This window comes from Penicillium chrysogenum (genome assembly GCF_028827035.1).
Source record: "Penicillium chrysogenum strain IBT 35668 chromosome Unknown utg000005l_segment0_segment0, whole genome shotgun sequence".
Classification (NCBI taxonomy): Eukaryota; Fungi; Ascomycota; class Eurotiomycetes; order Eurotiales; family Aspergillaceae; genus Penicillium; species Penicillium chrysogenum.
The window spans coordinates 4665090-4682413 of record NW_026622753.1 but is presented as its reverse complement, the minus strand read 5'-3'; the positions used below and the strand labels follow the sequence as shown (position 1 = coordinate 4682413).

Below are 17324 nucleotides of genomic sequence, written 5' to 3'. Positions count from 1 at the left end.
GATGGTTTTATTTGTTGCTTCACGGCCGTACCTTCTGGAAATCCACGGTAGGAGTGTCAATTTGCGTTTTGATAACCTTTCCAAGGTTCTTCTCGAAGTAGTTGTTCTATAATTGCTTCACGGCTACCATGGAACATCCCAAGCACCCATGGGAAACTAACCACGTGCTTGTACGAAGGGACGACCTCGGGAGGTCCTAGAACGAGCATCCATGGACAAGTCTGCTATTGTTCATCAACTTGTATTTCTCGTGCGGATCAACATGGGAACGGAGATGATAGTCATAGTTGGGTTGGGATTGCGTTTAGGGTCTGCTAGACATACTAGTGCGTAACTTCCCTAGTAAAGAGCTCTAATTGCCTCAAGCTGCTACCGGATAACAGTGAATGCCCATAGGCGCCAAGACCAGTCTCCTTTTTGCAAGGTTTCTCTCGCTGACTTCAGCTTGACAAAATTTCCATATCTTCCACCCTCCAAGCCAAAACAGAATGGTACCCAGTTGCGGGACTCGACTGACAACAATCCTACATGCCGTCGACGGCGAGACTGTCATCTGGAAGATAAATGTCGCAGGCCTCGACTGTTCGATTATTCGAAGGCTTCAGGGATTGCATTGAGACATCAAATTTTCTGCATCTTCGCATGACAGTGGAGATGACATCGGAAGGAAATGGACCTCAGACAACCTGGGCTTTTCCCTATTGTACCCTAGCTTCACTCTACCGCGCAGTCGCTAGGCACCCGGATGCCAGATCCCAGGGTCAATCACCAAAGTACCAATGTACAGATCGACACTAGATCTCAGCAAGCCAAAGCCAGACCCAGCCTCGCCGGCAAAAGTTGTCGTGTTTAAATTTCCCGGTAACGGGATTGGGTTGCATAACGTAGCATCGGTGTTTCTTTTAGGAAAGAGTCTTGAATCGGCGAGAAAAGCTTACCTACGGCTCCGGCTTTTCGCCGAATGCTCCCCTACAGACAAGACGGGCTACGTGGACAGTGGCGGAGAGGCCGAGATGTTGTTCCCTGTAGGTTTGGCCCTAGCTCCCTCGGAGCCGCTCACCAACCCACAGCGTTCTAGCATTCCCACTCCGCCACGGCGGCCTTCCAGTCTGACGACCAAACACATGTGAAAGGACGTTCGTGACCTTCCGAAGTCCTAGTGACATTGCAGGGAATATCGGGGCCAAACAACATGACTCGCTTGCTATTGGCTCGAGGAGTTTGACCAGAAGGGCAGTTCTTCGCTGGGAACGTTTCGGCCGATGAGCAAGTTTTTTCTTGGCTGTTTCCTCCGTGCTACACCGGCAAGGCTTAGGGTTGGCTGAGCTACTCCTTGGTTGTCAAGGGCTGGTAGGAAATTGCCACGGGGAGGCAAAAAAACGGCCGGATGAGTCGCTGGATGAGTTGGATTCTCCACTGGTCTGCATCCAATGCCGTCCAAAGCATATTCGTCGCCTTGCAAGCTCCATATCCAGAATTTTGGAGGGCGACAGGCCAATGAGACATCCTTCTTTTCAGTTTAATCCTTGTTTGGTTGCCTTTTCTTTCCATCTATGCCGACAGGGTCGGATACTTCAGACCTGGGGACTTTTTTTGGCCGGGAGCTTCGTGGTCGTGATACGATCTGTGCTGGCGGGCTGTAGATCCAGGGTGATCAAAGTTTGGGATGACAGGGTGGGGAAACTGCCAATAGTCATCCCAGTCTCGGCGCAAACTCTTGTCTTCGCTGACAAGGAAGTCGAGACAGGGTGAAATGATCTGGTTAATTTCCCACAAGGCATCTAGCCCCATTGCAGTAGGCTACCAGTACTCTGGTCTACTCTCACTGAAAGTAACCATCAATCTCGGAAGAAGTGATACACAGGTAACCCATCACAGAACCTTGTGTCCAGACGATCAGGAATTGTGGAGCCATAGAGGCCTGAACTGTTTAATCTCCCTGACCGAAAAGGAGAATTTCATAAGGGTACCATTGCCATTGAATGTGCCAGCTCGATATGGTATTACCTAGGTACCATATTGACATGGTACAAGATGGTAGAGAATTAGGTTGATCCATGGCCCGATGGATGTCTCGGGACGCCCTGGAGGATTCGACCGTTGGTAAAGTAAAACTCTAATCTGTCTCAGTTGACAAGGCAGAAAAGCTATTGTCTCCGGATATGAGGACTCTTTCCTTACTGGGTAATCATTGTCTAGGAATATGTGCTCCGATATGCGAGAAGTTGAACTCTAGACCCAATCGACCAGGATTGACGCATTGAAGGCATATGGGGTCCATTGGGCGTGTCGCACCCTAAGATCCTGGAGCAACAAGCATATGGGGCTGAGGCAGCAAGACAAGGGGGATAACAGTCTAGAATGACACTCATTGTCGACCAATGACCTCTGGACCTTTTTTTTTCGAGTATCGAATTTTCTGTTGATCTAAGAATCGTAAATACTTCAATAACACGGTTAGGTCAGGAATCCCGACTCCGGGATGTATATTGCTCTTGACCGTTGCCTAGTAGGCCGAGCAGTAGCTTTTGCGCCCCCTGTCGAAGGATCGAACACCCGAATGTAACCAACAATGAAGGGCATGGCATTGATTTGCCATTGACGTGCAGGGAAGAATTGTTGCACGGGGAGATATTTTCGAGATGTCGACCTTGGAATGCACAGACTCGATGGCACGTGCCCGAAACAGAGACACCTCTAAGGCAGATTGGCTGAGACAGTTGCAACGTCAAAATTTCAGAGTTTTCCAACTTGTAGGGTTCTGGGGCTAATCCTTGTCGATAGAATCCATAGATGGGTTCATGCATTTCCCTGAAAGTCAAATTATTATTGGCATTGGCTTCGAGGTACCTGCAGTGATCCCTGGATGTATCCACGTATCGGACAATTTCTGACTCGTTTCTCTTCCGTATCTCATATAGCTCTTCATATACTGGTATCCCTTGAGCAAGTAGAGTTAAAAGTTGATATATCGAAAAGTGACATGTGGTTCACGAGTAGAGGTAGATTTGATAGTGTCTATGGTGTCTTTCGGGTGCATTATTAGTACGGAATGCATGATAAATGATTTGAGATTTAATTTCAAGGCCGCCTAACCTTCAAACTTTTTGCTTTGAGATGAATATAGATTGAAGCATCCATGTGGAGATATGAGACCCTATAAGCACTGAAGTATGGTGTACATAATATATCCACCAATCGAATATTCTAGGTGGATGTACCTGGTACCTCGTACCTCTCCCTAATACGCCTACATACGTAAAATTTCATGTATCCATTTCACCGCCCCCCCTGCACGTGTCAAACCCCATGACCGTCACCCGGGAAGGGGTAGAACCCCGAGAGTCAAAAGGAAAGATATCATTGTCACCCTCCTTTAACTGTGGGATTCAAAGTTTGTATCGTTGATCGGTACTTTCTTACCCTGATATGGTTAATCAACCCTGCACCTAGTACCAATTTCGGTACCAGCACGGTCGTTGTGGCCACACCTGTGGGGACCGAATCGCTGCACAACATACCCGCCATAACCACTGAAGAAATCGAATCGACTACCTTGTCCCAGCCAATCATAAGTCTGCGGGTGCTTTTTCACTGCACCTTGCCATCTCACCCAGCCTCCTGCGGGATGGTCGATCTTTTAGCCACTCATGCGGTTCTGTCGACACGATCAGAATGGGTCCACTCAGGGAGAGGGATCTTTTGAAGCTATGGCTCCAGTCCTCTGGGTATTTCCTTCGACGGAAGGGTGGAACTAGTGCCGCTCGGTTCTGGAAAAGGCTCCCGGGTACGGACCGCAACCATTGTATTCCCCACTGAGCTGCTTTAGCCTCTGTGGTGGAGATTGGAAACTCTCCATCTGCAATTAGGGCACGGTTTCGCAGAAGAAAAGTCGGGCTTACCAGGACTTATCTAGGTCTCTCTGTCTCAGAGTGGAGTAGATCTCGTTGGGTATGCATCATCTTAAACGTGTTATTTTTATTGCTCTCACGAGTCAGTTCTGTCGGTGTGAGCACCGCCATTACGGACAATGCATCATGCTAAATGGAACTTGTCGATCGCCTGATCATCCACTTTCTTCATGCACGAACCGCTGCTGGTGCCTCGAGCCTCCTACGGCTTAAAGGACGGAGTACTCCGACTGACGTTTCAACAAAAACATTACGGAATTCGGTTAAGACTTTCTATCCGATTAGGTGATTTCCGATATTTAATTCCCTTTTTTTTACTGTCATTGGTCCGTCGTCTCCAAGTCTGATACATCAACCACCTCTGTCATGGGTCCGCATGGGGTCTGCATAGGTACATATCCTGGGGGTCGATCATCTCCTCTATCCTTTCTAGTTTCATCTTATTTCGCTCTCCTGCAGCAACCCGTCTGCCGGGTATTCGCACTAGGACATCTGATACCGGGATTTATCAGTAATGGAAAACACATACAACGTGTAAGTACCGTGCCTTTACGGTCCGTGCAGTCGGCATCGGGGTCCTTCTCGCGCGCAACATGGGTTCTGACCAATGCCATACTTCTTAAAACGATCAAACTGTCTGGGGCCGGTGATGATCCGATGCTACTCTCCTGATTATGGAGATACGCACCTGGACCATTTGCGCTTGACCGGGGGCAAAATTCCAAATTCAGAACTTTGAAAATACAAATCATTCAAAAAAGAAAAAGAAAATAAAAGACTTTCCTCGTTTCTTCTCCCCCACCCCACCACCCAAGAGATCATGAACAGGTAATGATAATCCGGATATCTTTCGCCGATTATGGTTGGACCCCTACGCAAACCCGCTGCCACCCATTGGAGCCTTACCCAATACAACGTATTTCACTGTCCCTGGCAGATTCTAACTCGTGGGTAAGGTCGCCTCTCGGCTAGACCTTACTAGAGATCCCTGAAGCATTACCGGGGTAGTGGTAGGCTAATGAAACTATCTTGATGAGTAGGTAACAATCCCGAGAACGGCTTTAGATATTATAGACCGGACTTCATGGAATATTACCTAGGTAGGTACTAGAAGATATCAATTGTAACCTTTCCCTTATTTCCGAAGAACATCAATTGCATACGTACTACTCCGTACATCCGATCTCAATACCTCAGACTTTACCCAACTACTCATTTATCTGGGCCGATATACTTTCTGCAACCTGTCAAAAGAAATCATTCCCCAAGATCTGGTTCTGGTTTGACCTTGATCATCAAGTGCCAAGTTAGAGTTGCAGAATTAGAAGCACTCTTCTTTTCTGCAATACCTGCAAGATACTTCTGCCCGGGACAAGAGCTTTTTATTTGCTCACACTCCCAGGGCTGTCACACCAGATTACATCAGTTGTCTTTTCCTTTCCCCTTCTGGTTCTGTTTTTTTCTTTCTTTTTTCTGTTTTTCTTTTAGTCTTTTCTTTTTTTGTTTTGCCCCTCCGTTGAACTGTGCCTATTATTGCGATTATATTGTAATTATTAGGATTTTTGGTTTTTTTGGTTGATTCTTCTTTGGTTAATTCTTTTCTTTGCCATCTTCTTTCTTACCCCCCCCTTCCCCCAATCTCCCATTTTAGATCTCGTTTTGCAAAGAACATAGATTCTGGCCCGATCGATTTCCTCTTTCCCTGTACTTTTGTACCTATGACCTAAGTTGATGGGACATTTCCCAATTAGGAAGTCATGTCTATAAATCAGTGACGCACTCCTTTGGCTCCCGGACATTCATCTACTTCCTCTTGTCAACGTCCAAAAGACCCTTTTACGCACAATTCTACTGAGGCATGCATATGTATTGCTCTTCACGCTCCTCTTTATAATCCTACCTTTCCTATCTTCATTTATACTTCGCTCTTTATCACTTGTCTACTCCCTTCACCCCCAAGCTTTATTACTTGCCGTCTCCAAACTACTTCTTACCGTGAGAATTGTCCAAGACTACGAGCTGTATTGGGATCTTTTCCTGTGATCCTCAATAGGCTCAAAAACACACAGAGGTATCAATCGAGTACTGTGAGGGAATTTGACTATGCAGACTTCTTCTCAACCTTACCTAACCTTTGCTATTCTAGACATTCACTTCTTGCCACCCCAGACCTCAAGCGCCAGACAGATTTGGCCGGTGTTACATCAATTAACCAAAAGCTTCAGGGTCCTCGAGGCACCTGGCATCAGCACGCTCAAGATGAATCCCTGTAAGCCTCGCTCTTTTTTTTCTTTCCCATTCCCTGTTCGTTCCGTCATGCGGTTGATTCGACATTCTTTCCTGCTTATATCTATTTTTCCCTTTTTCTTTTTTCTTTTTTTTTTTTTTCCCTCCCATATATCTTCCATGTCTCTAACCTATGAATCCCCCAGCACTCCTCTCGGAGGTATTCTCATTGAACGATCCCGTTACTTCGGAGGGTGACTATATGAACGCTCATGTGACAGGGTTTGTAACGGACGAAGACGACAGCCGGCGAGTCGGAGGTCTCGTCTCCATGCCTGACACCAACGGCGTGAGGTACCACGCACAGCAGCCTGTGATGCAGGACTTACAGTAAGTTATTTTCCATTCTTTCAATTCGGACTTGCCCTTGCGCTCCACTCGGTCAGCCTCTCGACCCCCTTGTCGCTGCGCTTCCTCCGGGTCCGGGCAGCTTGAACTTCAGTCCAGCCTGTTTCGGTACCTTCCATACCAATCTGCTGCCTGCATGTCTTTCTTCCGATGTTTTGTCCTTTTTATCTGAGCTCGTACCGTGCCTTGACGTCCTGGCCTCTCTCGCCCCCGTTTCCATTGTCTTTTACGCATCATGGTTTCCGTGCTGCGCCCGGACTCATATGATATCTTCTGGACTGTTTTAATTCCAGGCGATCGCACGTGGATTTATGAGCTTTTACTGAGTTCCTTACTTTAGATACTCTGGTTCGAGTGCTCTTGCAATGACTCCTCCAGACTCTTGTCCCGGTAAGCCTCCTCTCTTATATAACTCCCCGAGAGAACTTCCTTTGACTGATGAATTGTGTAAAGACTCATTTTCGCCCACTTCTGGTCCCCTCTTCCCTCATATCTCTCGGCTTCAGCATCCCTTTGATAGAATGGCAGACTATCAACGGGTGCCAGCACTGTAAGCTTGGCTCTACTATGAAAAACGGTGGATGAGACTCAGGACTGATCTTTTGTTCATCTAGTCAACCGCCGACTGGAATGCCTACCGGTATGCAGAGTTCAGGGCATAGCTTGAACTCCATTCCTGCGCTCATGGGACGCAATAATTCCTACAATTCATACGCTTTACAGCGCGGAATCGGAAATATCGGCTTGCCCTTGGGGATGACCGATCTTTCCCGTAGCCATGGCTATCCAGGCACTCCTCGCACTTTAGATGGCGGGATGGATCGATCTCAGAATAATATGTATCAGCAACCGATAGTGGAGTCCTCACAGCGCTCACAGCCTCAGGTTGAGGCTCCGCCTTTCGACGACACGACTGTTCTTCATACAATTGTTGCAGAGTGTGGTGGTCAATATCAGACAGTGAAACCAGATGTCCAAGCGAAAATGGGTCGAGGCCCCTTCCCGGCTGAGGGCAAGTGGACTTGCTATCGCCGCAACTACTTCGCAGTGACCTGCGGCTTTGGACTTAATCCTTGGCCTCCGACTGCTTCTCTATACATCCGCTATCCTGACCAGACCCTTGAACCAATCCGTGGATTTTCGATGGCAATTTCTGCCATTGTGAATGGTCAATATGGAGAAACTCGAGAACTGGTCCAACATACCCCAAAGCGAGACAAGCAATCCGAACGCAAACCAGGTCGTGTCGTTCTTCAGCCTGCACCTCCGCCTTCATTCACAGCAACATCAACGGTTAATGGAAATCTTTCGGGGTTCCCCCTTGGCTCGCAATCTATGGACTACAGCTCTTCCTACGCAGGGACACCTCAGCCATGCCAACCCCCAACATCCCACGTATTCGAACGGATCCAATTCCAGAAAGCGACCGCCAACAATGGCAAGCGCCGCGCCCAGCAACAATATTACAATCTGGTCGTCGAGCTGTACGCTGAGGTTGGTAGCTCAGTCCCAGGTGAAACCGAGTGGATACAGATCGCCCGACGCCACTCCCACCCCCTGGTCGTCCGCGGACGTTCCCCCGGTCACTACAAGGACGGACGCCGGGGCAGCACGGGCAGTATGGGACCGGATGGGGCTGGCGGAGACAGCTGCGGTGTCATTCCTCACGGACTGGGCCAAACGGGTCGTTCACACATGCTCATGTACGACACGTCTCATCGAAGTGGACTTTCTTACGGCAGACCGGATAACCGGAAAATGAATGTCACAGATCATTCCCCGCTCAGCGACAGTCCTCTGATCTCCTCTTCCTCTTCTTCTGGATTCCCCGAGTACTCAATGATTGACACTATGGACCCCATGGATACGATCAAGTCCGACCTTTACCTCAAATCAGACCCCTATCAGGATAATACCTATACAGGGGTTCCCAGCCACCAACACCGTCAGTCTAGTACTGGTGGATATGACCCCGTTTGCTCAACTTATAGCCGTTACGATCCCATCCAGAATCCGCATAGTCTATGCACTTAGGTTGTGGCTTTTGTTTTGTCCCTTTATTTGAATTATTTCTTTTCGTGTTTTATCTTTTTTATCTAGCTATGATCAAATGGGAAAGGGTTTATGCACTGGTGCAGGGCGGCGTGCAGGATCATGAGGCCATTTCTATTCGCTGTTCTATTTTTTATTTTTTTATCATCTAGTTGCTAGTGGACTATGTGGTTCTGGTTTATTTCATTGTGATCTATTATTTATCTTTCTTCATTCGCTTTCTCCAATTACACGAGATATTGTCCCATTTCTATTATCTGTGTCTGGCCATTGAAAAAGAAGCATACAGAATGCCATTAAAGACTGTCTTCAGCAAATGACGGAATGTCCGATCGAATAGGACCGATTTAATTAAGATTTGAACTTGACTAGATAATAGCATCTCGATAATGATACTCCGTAGTTGATTTGGCACTATTGTCTGAGTATATCATAAGCCAAATATAGTATGACACCTCATCGAGAACAAAATCTTCCAGAAACTAATCAAAACCCCTCCAATCCAGACGTAGCACCTAGTCTAACACTCAAACTCCCCGATTTGCCCGCGTTCGATAGCCAGGAACCGTTATTTGCTGCGGTCCTGGTCCTGGACTTCATCAATTGCAGGGCTACTAGTCCCGTTCTCAATGGCTATGGACTTAAGCGGCCTTTGCCTTATTTTGCCTTTCTTATTTTCTTATTTTCTTTTGTTTCCCTCCATCCAATCAAACATGAAGCAAGGACCGGTAATTTGCTTCCAGGACTCTTTTCGTGTCTGATGACTACATAGACAGATGCCTTCGTAGTAAGCAGCATGGGTTGCCCGGCTGCAGGAATGATTGGGTTGAGTTCATTGAAAGTACATGCAAGATTAAAGGGCATAATGTGGCGCTATTAATGATGTGTTTTACTTATTTCCTTTTTTTTTTTTTTACTTGGGGAGGCTCGGTGAAATCAAACGAAGCAAGGTTACTGTTTCCATGTGTACTCGCAGATTGAGACGGTAACATGCATGAAGCAACAGATTAGAGCCAATTAGAGGTATTGAGCGTCTGTTTGTAGGGTTTGGAGGTTGAGTTTGGGCGATATTTTGCTTTCTTGCTAGGCAGCAGAGATTTCTTTACAAGACATGGGAAGTAATATAAAATGATTTGAGATTTGACTTTCTAATATTAATATGTATCTTAAGTGTAAGAAATGTAAATGTAAGAAATGTAAGAAATCGTTAGATGCAGATCCTGATCGACAGTAGTGCAGGTGATGCTTCATTACAATGTACATCGATGTACATGTCAGCTCAGCCCTGTTTAGCTATGCGATAAAATATGAAATTTATATTATTCCTCTAAGTATATCAGATGAAATAAACCAGGCTTCAGTGTGACCATTTGATCTCTATGCTTGGTAAACAGTAAATAGTAAAATGTATACTCCAATCCTTCTAATTACCCTAATTACCTAGGTAAATCTGCTCATGTGTCAAGTTAAATTATTTAAGAGATCCTCGTATCGTCCAAGCCTCCCTGCACCTCGGCATATTCCGATGTTTTAAACACTCTGATCCTTGTCAATACCATCCCCTGTAAAGGGCCGGGGTAGTAACCTTACATCCGTATGCGGTAAGAGATTTGAGAGATATACGGAGGATCAGAAAAGCATAGGTTTTTATTGTTAGAAGACTATTTTTGACTTGAATCTGAAACAATCTCCAGTCCGGCTTGTCCTGAGTTCCGTTGGTATACTATATGCTTGCCACAAGGATCCATGGATATATATATATACATCTTCCGAAAAGGGAAATAAATAAATTTGTATTCTCGACAAGAAAACGCTCAGACAGTTGGGGTAGGTCCAATATCATTGGCCGTTTACTTCTAACCGGTTGGATAGGTACTTCTGCACGTCGTACAAGGGAAGTCAGGCAAAAGGACAATCGGAGGCGCTTGGGGTTTTCTTATTTCTGATTCAACAGCTTGAATCGACACGCCGAATTTGGTCTTTGGTCATCCATGGGCACTTTGACATACTTTACTGGGGTATTGCCACTCTCATACTTCATTGGTATTTCCGCTGTATACTAAGTATATGTTGCATGTGGCCCTGGTCTACATAGCACTCCCATGATTTAACTCTCTTTTGCTAAGATTGAACATATTGACTTAAAATGACTTTACTTCGTTACCCATGTTATTAGAGCTCAACAAATGGCGTGCTAAAGCTTGACCGCTATATTTGCTATTGTTGCGGTCAAGTAGGGTACATTATCCTGTGGGCTCCTGCTCCTACGCAGATAATCTACGATCTACTTAGATACCAAATACAGAATATGGTACTCAGTTTAATTTGTTCTAAGAGATATGTTTGATGAGTTCAAATCCCGGATTATCCTTGCGGCCCCTGCCGCTGCGCCCTCGACAACTCCCTACGTCTCTAGCCTTTCCATGGAATTAACGTAGTATCTGGAAAAACGTAGATCAATGTGAGATAGATCGCAAACTTACAGTGCATACGAACCGTTTCCTTGCATATCTCCTTTAGCAAGCTTCATTTCACCGAGTACTAAAGTCTAGAATGTACTTTGGCTTCGATCTCACTTTCCACTCTCAATTGTCCTTTCTTGCAATTCTGTAAATATTACACGTTGCCGGGGCCGGCTTAGAGTCCCAGATATCTCAACGCGAGATGGGCCAGTATAGTTGTAGTAGCATAAAATCCTCAAGGCAGAAATTACTGGCTACCAAGAATGCCCTAACAAACCCCGGGAAATGCAGTTTATAGCTCAGGTATGAATGACCAGGAGACTGTGATATAGTAGCAAGGCACAAGCCTGAAGTAATGGACCCTGGGTTGTCAGTACGATGATAATCAACCCTATCCGTCCTCAGCCAAGACGCCAAGAAGACAATCTGTGTTCTTAATAATTCATATTCAGCCCAATGAACCCGAGTAAGATATCTGTCTCTGTTGCCTAAGAAACGGAGATGGTGATATCTCTGCATGAACATCTCCGCGATCTATTACTTTGCCACCGCACTAGGCTGCATAACCCTGTCCATGACATGGCTGCTCAAATATCAACCGTCACCGCTGTCTTAGACGCATTACGAGCTAGTGAGCTAGCTTCTATGTATATTTGGCTCTATTCTAATGCACCTAGCGTTTTTTTTCCATATTAAGATATGCATCAGCCTAACTGTCTACCCCGGGGCCTTGCAATATTATCGGCCATCCAGGGAGGATGGTGTCTATATCCGTGTCCCACATCAACGGTCTCCGAGGTTTGTCTTACCCGGAATAGATAAAACGCACATGACCGGTCAATTGATCTGTGCGAGGTGATATTTTAAACAAATAACTCTTTCGGGCAGGTATATGAATGAGATCATAGCATCTATGAATAGAGTGATAGTAGAATCTATCCATCGAGACTGGCATGACGAAGAGTCAATACCTAGGTATAGATCAAATGACTGTTTACCCCAATTGATGAGCGTCGATCTTTGGGATGCACAAGATATCTCTCGAGGAAAAGGGTCCCTTGTGCTACACTTTCAGTGATATCATAAAGCTAAGTTTCAAAACGATCCTTTTAGAGCTGGATTACTATTGTATGCCAATTTGAGGCCTTGTTGCTCCAAGAAGGTTATGATATAAGGTGTGTTGGTGAGATTTCCCATTACATTGGAAGAATATGACTTCCCTAATACGTCCCATTCAAGATTCTGTGGTATAAGCAATGCGCATCAGGGATCAATTCAAATATTCGAGACGAGCAGAACAGAAGCTAACCTAGACATACATATTCCAAATAACCCTTAGTCTATGACCCATGATCAAAGAATGCAAAAGCAGGACATCCCAACATCTCAAACAAAAAATCCACAGCAAAGCCCAATCCCAACCAGACCAACTGCCCATCGCATCACTTTCCCAATCGGACAAAATAGAAAGGTCGGAAATTAAAATCGACTTCTATTGGCCCCTCGCTACAACAACCAACATGTCACGATCCGGACCAGGCTAAGCAACGATCCACCCTCTCGGCCGCAGCAATTCTTCCGAGCCACAGGAATACCCAACCAATGCCCCAGACAGGAAAAAAAATAAAAAAAATAAACAAAAACGTTCGCAAGTAATGCTAGGCAGGAAAGATGGCCGCTGACTGCAGCAGGCCAGTACTTTCCTGCGCTGCGAGCAGGGCGGTTGGAGCCAGGGTCGTTGCAGCCGCACGGACAGGCGTGGGCATGAGCGTGGGCAAAGACAGGGTAAAGCAAGAATGTCAGGCCATTCCCTGTGGTCTTTCCGATGGGGACGTGCGCAGATCAAGACTCAGACATAGAAGCCGGGGGCGTCAGCCACTGGCCATTGACCACTGCTTTGTTTGTTGTTTTTGTCTTGGCGGGACGCGCGAAGACAAGACAAACAGAAGTAGTGGCAGGTTGCTGGCTATGACCTCTTTCTAGTGTAGGTACGTAGTAAGTTGCCTTCCGGCCCCGACGAACCGGGTCCTCTTTTGAATCCCGGAGTCCCGATATGCTGAGAGGATTGATAGACAGGTGCGGTATGTAGGCAGGCAGTTGGATGTTTGGACATCGGGCACGAGCACGGACACGGGCGCAGGGAATTGCAGCAATGCAGCGATGCAGCAATCGCAATCGCAATATTGCAATTGAGTTTCTTGGGGAGGTTGACTCAACAAGATAATCCAGGGAAAGACTTCCTTCCATACCAGCCCGGTAGTTTGCAACGGACTGGCTCTCTCTCTCCTCTCCCTTCCTGACCAGTCGCATTCAAGCCCATGGTTCCGTAAGACTGCATCCATGACTCCCGTAGATAATCACAGCCGACCAGACAGCAGACCCCGTCGTCCATCCCCATCACCAGCGCATGGATTGATCACATGAGCTCCCAGAGTCCCGTTCTCGCGTCTTGTCTCCGTCGACTCCCCAATTGCTCAGTTCGCCCGGTTATCCGATGTCTTCTCTTCTTCTCCTCCGACACGCGACACGCGCACCGCCAACTTCCGATCCAGCGCATCCTGCTCTTCCTTCGAGGGTTGCATGCCCAATGCGTTTTCTACCTGCGGTGTGGTCCAGAGTCCGATGCCTGCCCAGGCCATGACGCCGATACCGAACAGGGCCCGGGTTTTGGGGGTGAGGCCGCGGTAGGAGCTATGAAGCTTGTTAGTTTGTGACTTTTTTCTCTTTCCTTGGTCGTGGTCCGGGCGTTGATGTATGCGGGGATTGGTCGGTTCAGCTGTGTGACATACCTCCAGAGAGACATTTGGACTGGGAATGAAAGTATTCTAGTCTTTAGGGGAAATAATAATGGGGCAATGTGTTACTTGGCTTTTGGCATGCTACTTTGATGAGAGAGAGTCACGTGCAGGTATCTACACTTTCGGTCACGGGATTGATTGGTACCTGAGGCTAGCAAACTCTATATGGTTACTTCGATTTGTACTAGTGCGACGGGTTCGAACGAGTGTCTTTTTGTTCGCCGCTAGGTCCTGTCAGGTACCTGGACATCCCCGGGTACTTGTGGATTACGCGGGGGTGGTGTAACTGTGGCTGACAAGTGATGTACCGAGGTACTTTGGACAGAGGCACTGCTACATGCATGTGTACTTGTACTTTTGTGTATATGACAGGTCTGCTGCAAGTAGATGGCTGGATTAAGCAGTCCTTGGAGACATTATCGATCCTTCGATGTGACTACATGTTCCTAATACTTTTTGTCTTTTAGAGCGACTCCATTCTAAGGACCATCGAAGAAGATTTTCTGTACAATAAGATGAGGCTCCAGGGCTGAATACGTACATTATGATAGAAAATCAATCTGGCTGATGCCCAGGAGTCCATGTCCACATTGATTACTATGTCGTTTACATCGTGGCGGAAATAAAAACATATCACTAAGAGCAAGACTCGGAAAGAGATGTAAACATAAATTGGACAGTGAAAATAACAGAGAGGGTCTCAAAGCGCAGGCAAATACAGCAGGGAAAAAGAACAAGAGAAAATGAAAATGAAAATGAAAATGGAACGTGAAACTAAGAAATCAAGAGGAGCAGCTTGACACGCTTCTTTTACTTCTTGCCGTAGGCCTTGGCGATTTCGGACTCGTAGCGGTTGAGGATCTTCTTGCGCTGGAGCTTTTGCGCAGCAGTCATGAAACCCTAATGCCTTGTTAGTAAAGTTCGAGCTTCAGATAGCTTGAGAATCACTTACGTTTTGCGGAGTCCATTCGTCGTCGGATAGCACAACACCGTTAATAATCTCAATGCCCCGCAGGCCACCTGCGCGGCCCGCGGCCTGCAGCTGCTGCAAGACGATTTTGTTGAGCTTCTCGTCATGAACGAGGGACTCGAGGGTGTCACCCTTGATGCCGTGCTCGTGGGCAACCTTCTTCAGTGCCGCCTCGACGGGGACGATGACCGCGACGGGCTTGTCTTGATCCTCGGCAGCGTAGACACAGATGTTGCCAACCACCGGAGACGAGCGGTAGACAGACTCAAGCTTCTCCAGAGCGATGTACTCACCGTTCAGGGTCTTGACCAGGTTCTTCTTGCGATCAATGATGTTAAGGTGGCCGTTGCGATCGAACTCGCCAATGTCACCGGTCATGAACCAGCCATCCTCAGTGATTGCAGCCTTGGTCTCTTCCTCATTATCGTAGTAGCCCGTGGTCACACTGCCACCGCGGATGAAAATCTCACCCCGAGGGGGGTGTTCGAGGTCAGGTATCCAGCATCGGGGAAGTCAACGAGCTTGACCTCGATGGAGGCGGGAATCTCACCCAGGGCATCGGGATTCCAAGCCAAGGGGTCGTTCAGGGCACCCATGGCAGAGGTCTCGGTTAGACCATAGCCGCTAATCATTGGGGCGATAGCCATTGACAAAAATCTCTGGGTGTCCTTGGAGACTGGGCCACCACCGTTCATGACGACGCGGAGTCGGCCTCCGGTTGCCTCCTTGAGCTTTTTGAAGACAACGGCGTCCAGTACCGAGGCACCCAGGTTCGAGCCAGGGAAGCCGGTGGACATGAGGAAACTCTTGGCTGACATGGCGCCCCAGAACATACCCTTGACCAGGAAGCTTGCCTTGTTTAGGTTGGCCAAGACACCCTTTTTCACTGACTCCCAGACGGCCGGGACACCGACCAGAACGGTAGGCTTGAACTCCTTGATGTCGCCCAGGCAGTTCCGCATAGAGGCGTCGGACAATGTTCGGGGGTTACCGTATCCCATGGTACCACCCCAGAACAGGCACAGGTTCTCGAACATGAATTCCAAAATGTGAGATTGAGGAAGGTAGGTCAGGAGGGAATCCGTGTGGTTGATACAAGGACCGATGACGGCGTGAACACCAGCAGCTATTGCGATTCATTAGCTTAATAAACAGTGGTACCGAGGTTCTCTCTAGCTTACTAGCAGCTATCACGTTGGCGTGGGTCAATGGCACACCCTTTGGTGGGCCTGTTGTGCCCGAGGTGTACATGATGCAGCACAGGTCCTCCGGCTTGGGGGGGCACAGGGTCCACGGGGTTCTCCTCGCCCTGCTTGCGCAAATCCTCGATGCTCTGCACATTGATGTGGATAAACTCGCTGTGTAACTGATCAAGAAGCTGCTGGTCGATTTCCGTGTCGGTGTTGTAGATAATATGCTTGATTGAGGGCACGCTGCGAAGGATGCCGATGAGCGACTTTAGCAGGCTGGGGTCGAGGAAGATGGCAGTGCTGCCGGTTTGAACGATGGAGTGCTTTAGGCCTTCCTCTCCCAGGGTATCGTATGCGGTCACAATAGTCACGGACTGAGACGCAGCGCCTGTAATAGTAGGTTAGTGAGTTTGTTCAGGCGTCGCGAAGGAAAATAAGGGTAAACTAACCGTGTGACATAGCCAGCCAGTGTGCGCTATAAGACAATTCAGTCAGTCATCCTACCTCCAAGCTCTTGGGAGGCGCAGTGTGTCTCTTACCTCGTCGCTCCGTAGAGGTGGATTCTGCCGCCCTTCTCGAGGCCCAGCTTGCGGAGACCGCTACCAAGCTCCAGACAGAGCTTCTCATATTCGAGGAAGGTCTTGTAAGTGTAACCACTCATTTCAAAATAGGTCCACTTCTTGTCGACCTCCTGCTCAGCACCATCCACGATCTTCTTGACCTTCTTGTTCTCCACATGGGTCTTGATTAGTCGGCGACTGCCGACAGCTTTGGAGTTACCAAAGACTTGAGCGGATCGGCGCATATTCTCATAGGTGGTAGAGACACCTTCGAGCGTCGTAATGAGGCCATCCTTGGCCTTGGGGTGTCGACGGGGGATTGTCTCACCGGGGACGCGCTCATATCCGGGCGCCTCGACCGAGAAGGGGCCCTTCTTGACCATGCGCGGTTGGATGTGGACGTTTTGCACTGACATATTGACTGTACGGCTTGCTCAAGGGGAAAACGGAAGGAGCCGGGGTACGGAGGATACTCGAAGGAAAAGATCCTCTACTCGAGGGGGGCGGTGGTTAGCTAGTGCGGGAATAGCGCGGAGCTAAGAAGGGGAAAGACACAAGAGCGAAGCTAGAGCAAAAGCTAGAGCAAAAGCTAGTAACGGGAGAACTGACCAAGTCAGGGAATAGACGGGAGTATTAGTACGATCTGAGCATTCACTGGGGGAAGAAGAGGAGTAAGTTCGTGGAAGGTTGGAGAGGTGGCTCGGCAAATGACGCAGGAGGTCCAAGGTCCAAGGTCCAAGGTTTTTC

The 17324-nt window shown here is 47.8% G+C and overlaps 6 protein-coding genes across 6 annotated transcripts; 1 reads left to right on the top strand and 5 right to left on the bottom strand.

Moving 5' to 3' along the window:
* Positions 1 to 524: 524 nt before the first annotated feature.
* On the bottom strand, positions 525 to 1325 carry N7489_010166 (uncharacterized protein; the record flags this gene model as incomplete). Its single annotated transcript, XM_056715915.1, has 3 exons — positions 525 to 630; positions 943 to 1037; positions 1065 to 1325. Coding segments are annotated over 3 exons (462 nt in total), but the record flags the coding sequence as incomplete, so codon positions are not given.
* Positions 1326 to 1551: 226 nt separating this feature from the next.
* N7489_010165 (uncharacterized protein) lies at positions 1552 to 1791 on the bottom strand (the record flags this gene model as incomplete). The annotated part of the gene is made up of 1 exon (XM_056715914.1): positions 1552 to 1791. The coding sequence occupies one exon, from the start codon at positions 1789 to 1791 to the stop codon at positions 1552 to 1554; it is 240 nt and encodes a 79-aa protein (XP_056563536.1).
* Positions 1792 to 4275: 2484 nt separating this feature from the next.
* On the bottom strand, positions 4276 to 4525 carry N7489_010164 (uncharacterized protein; the record flags this gene model as incomplete). Its single annotated transcript, XM_056715913.1, has 2 exons — positions 4276 to 4403; positions 4441 to 4525. The coding sequence occupies 2 exons, from the start codon at positions 4523 to 4525 to the stop codon at positions 4276 to 4278; spliced, it is 213 nt and encodes a 70-aa protein (XP_056563535.1).
* A 1805-nt stretch (positions 4526 to 6330) lies between these two features.
* On the top strand, positions 6331 to 8579 carry N7489_010163 (uncharacterized protein; the record flags this gene model as incomplete). The annotated part of the gene is made up of 4 exons (XM_056715912.1): positions 6331 to 6527; positions 6886 to 6935; positions 6999 to 7095; positions 7160 to 8579. 4 exons carry the CDS (start codon positions 6331 to 6333, stop codon positions 8577 to 8579), a joined length of 1764 nt encoding a protein of 587 aa, XP_056563534.1.
* Positions 8580 to 13533: 4954 nt separating this feature from the next.
* Positions 13534 to 13862, bottom strand: N7489_010162 (uncharacterized protein; the record flags this gene model as incomplete). The annotated part of the gene is made up of 2 exons (XM_056715911.1): positions 13534 to 13750; positions 13849 to 13862. The coding sequence occupies 2 exons, from the start codon at positions 13860 to 13862 to the stop codon at positions 13534 to 13536; spliced, it is 231 nt and encodes a 76-aa protein (XP_056563533.1).
* Positions 13863 to 14667: 805 nt separating this feature from the next.
* On the bottom strand, positions 14668 to 16993 carry faa4 (long-chain fatty acid-CoA ligase FAA1; the record flags this gene model as incomplete). The annotated part of the gene is made up of 6 exons (XM_056715910.1): positions 14668 to 14757; positions 14810 to 15244; positions 15298 to 15953; positions 16022 to 16405; positions 16467 to 16492; positions 16557 to 16993. The coding sequence occupies 6 exons, from the start codon at positions 16991 to 16993 to the stop codon at positions 14668 to 14670; spliced, it is 2028 nt and encodes a 675-aa protein (XP_056563532.1).
* Positions 16994 to 17324: the final 331 nt, after the last annotated feature.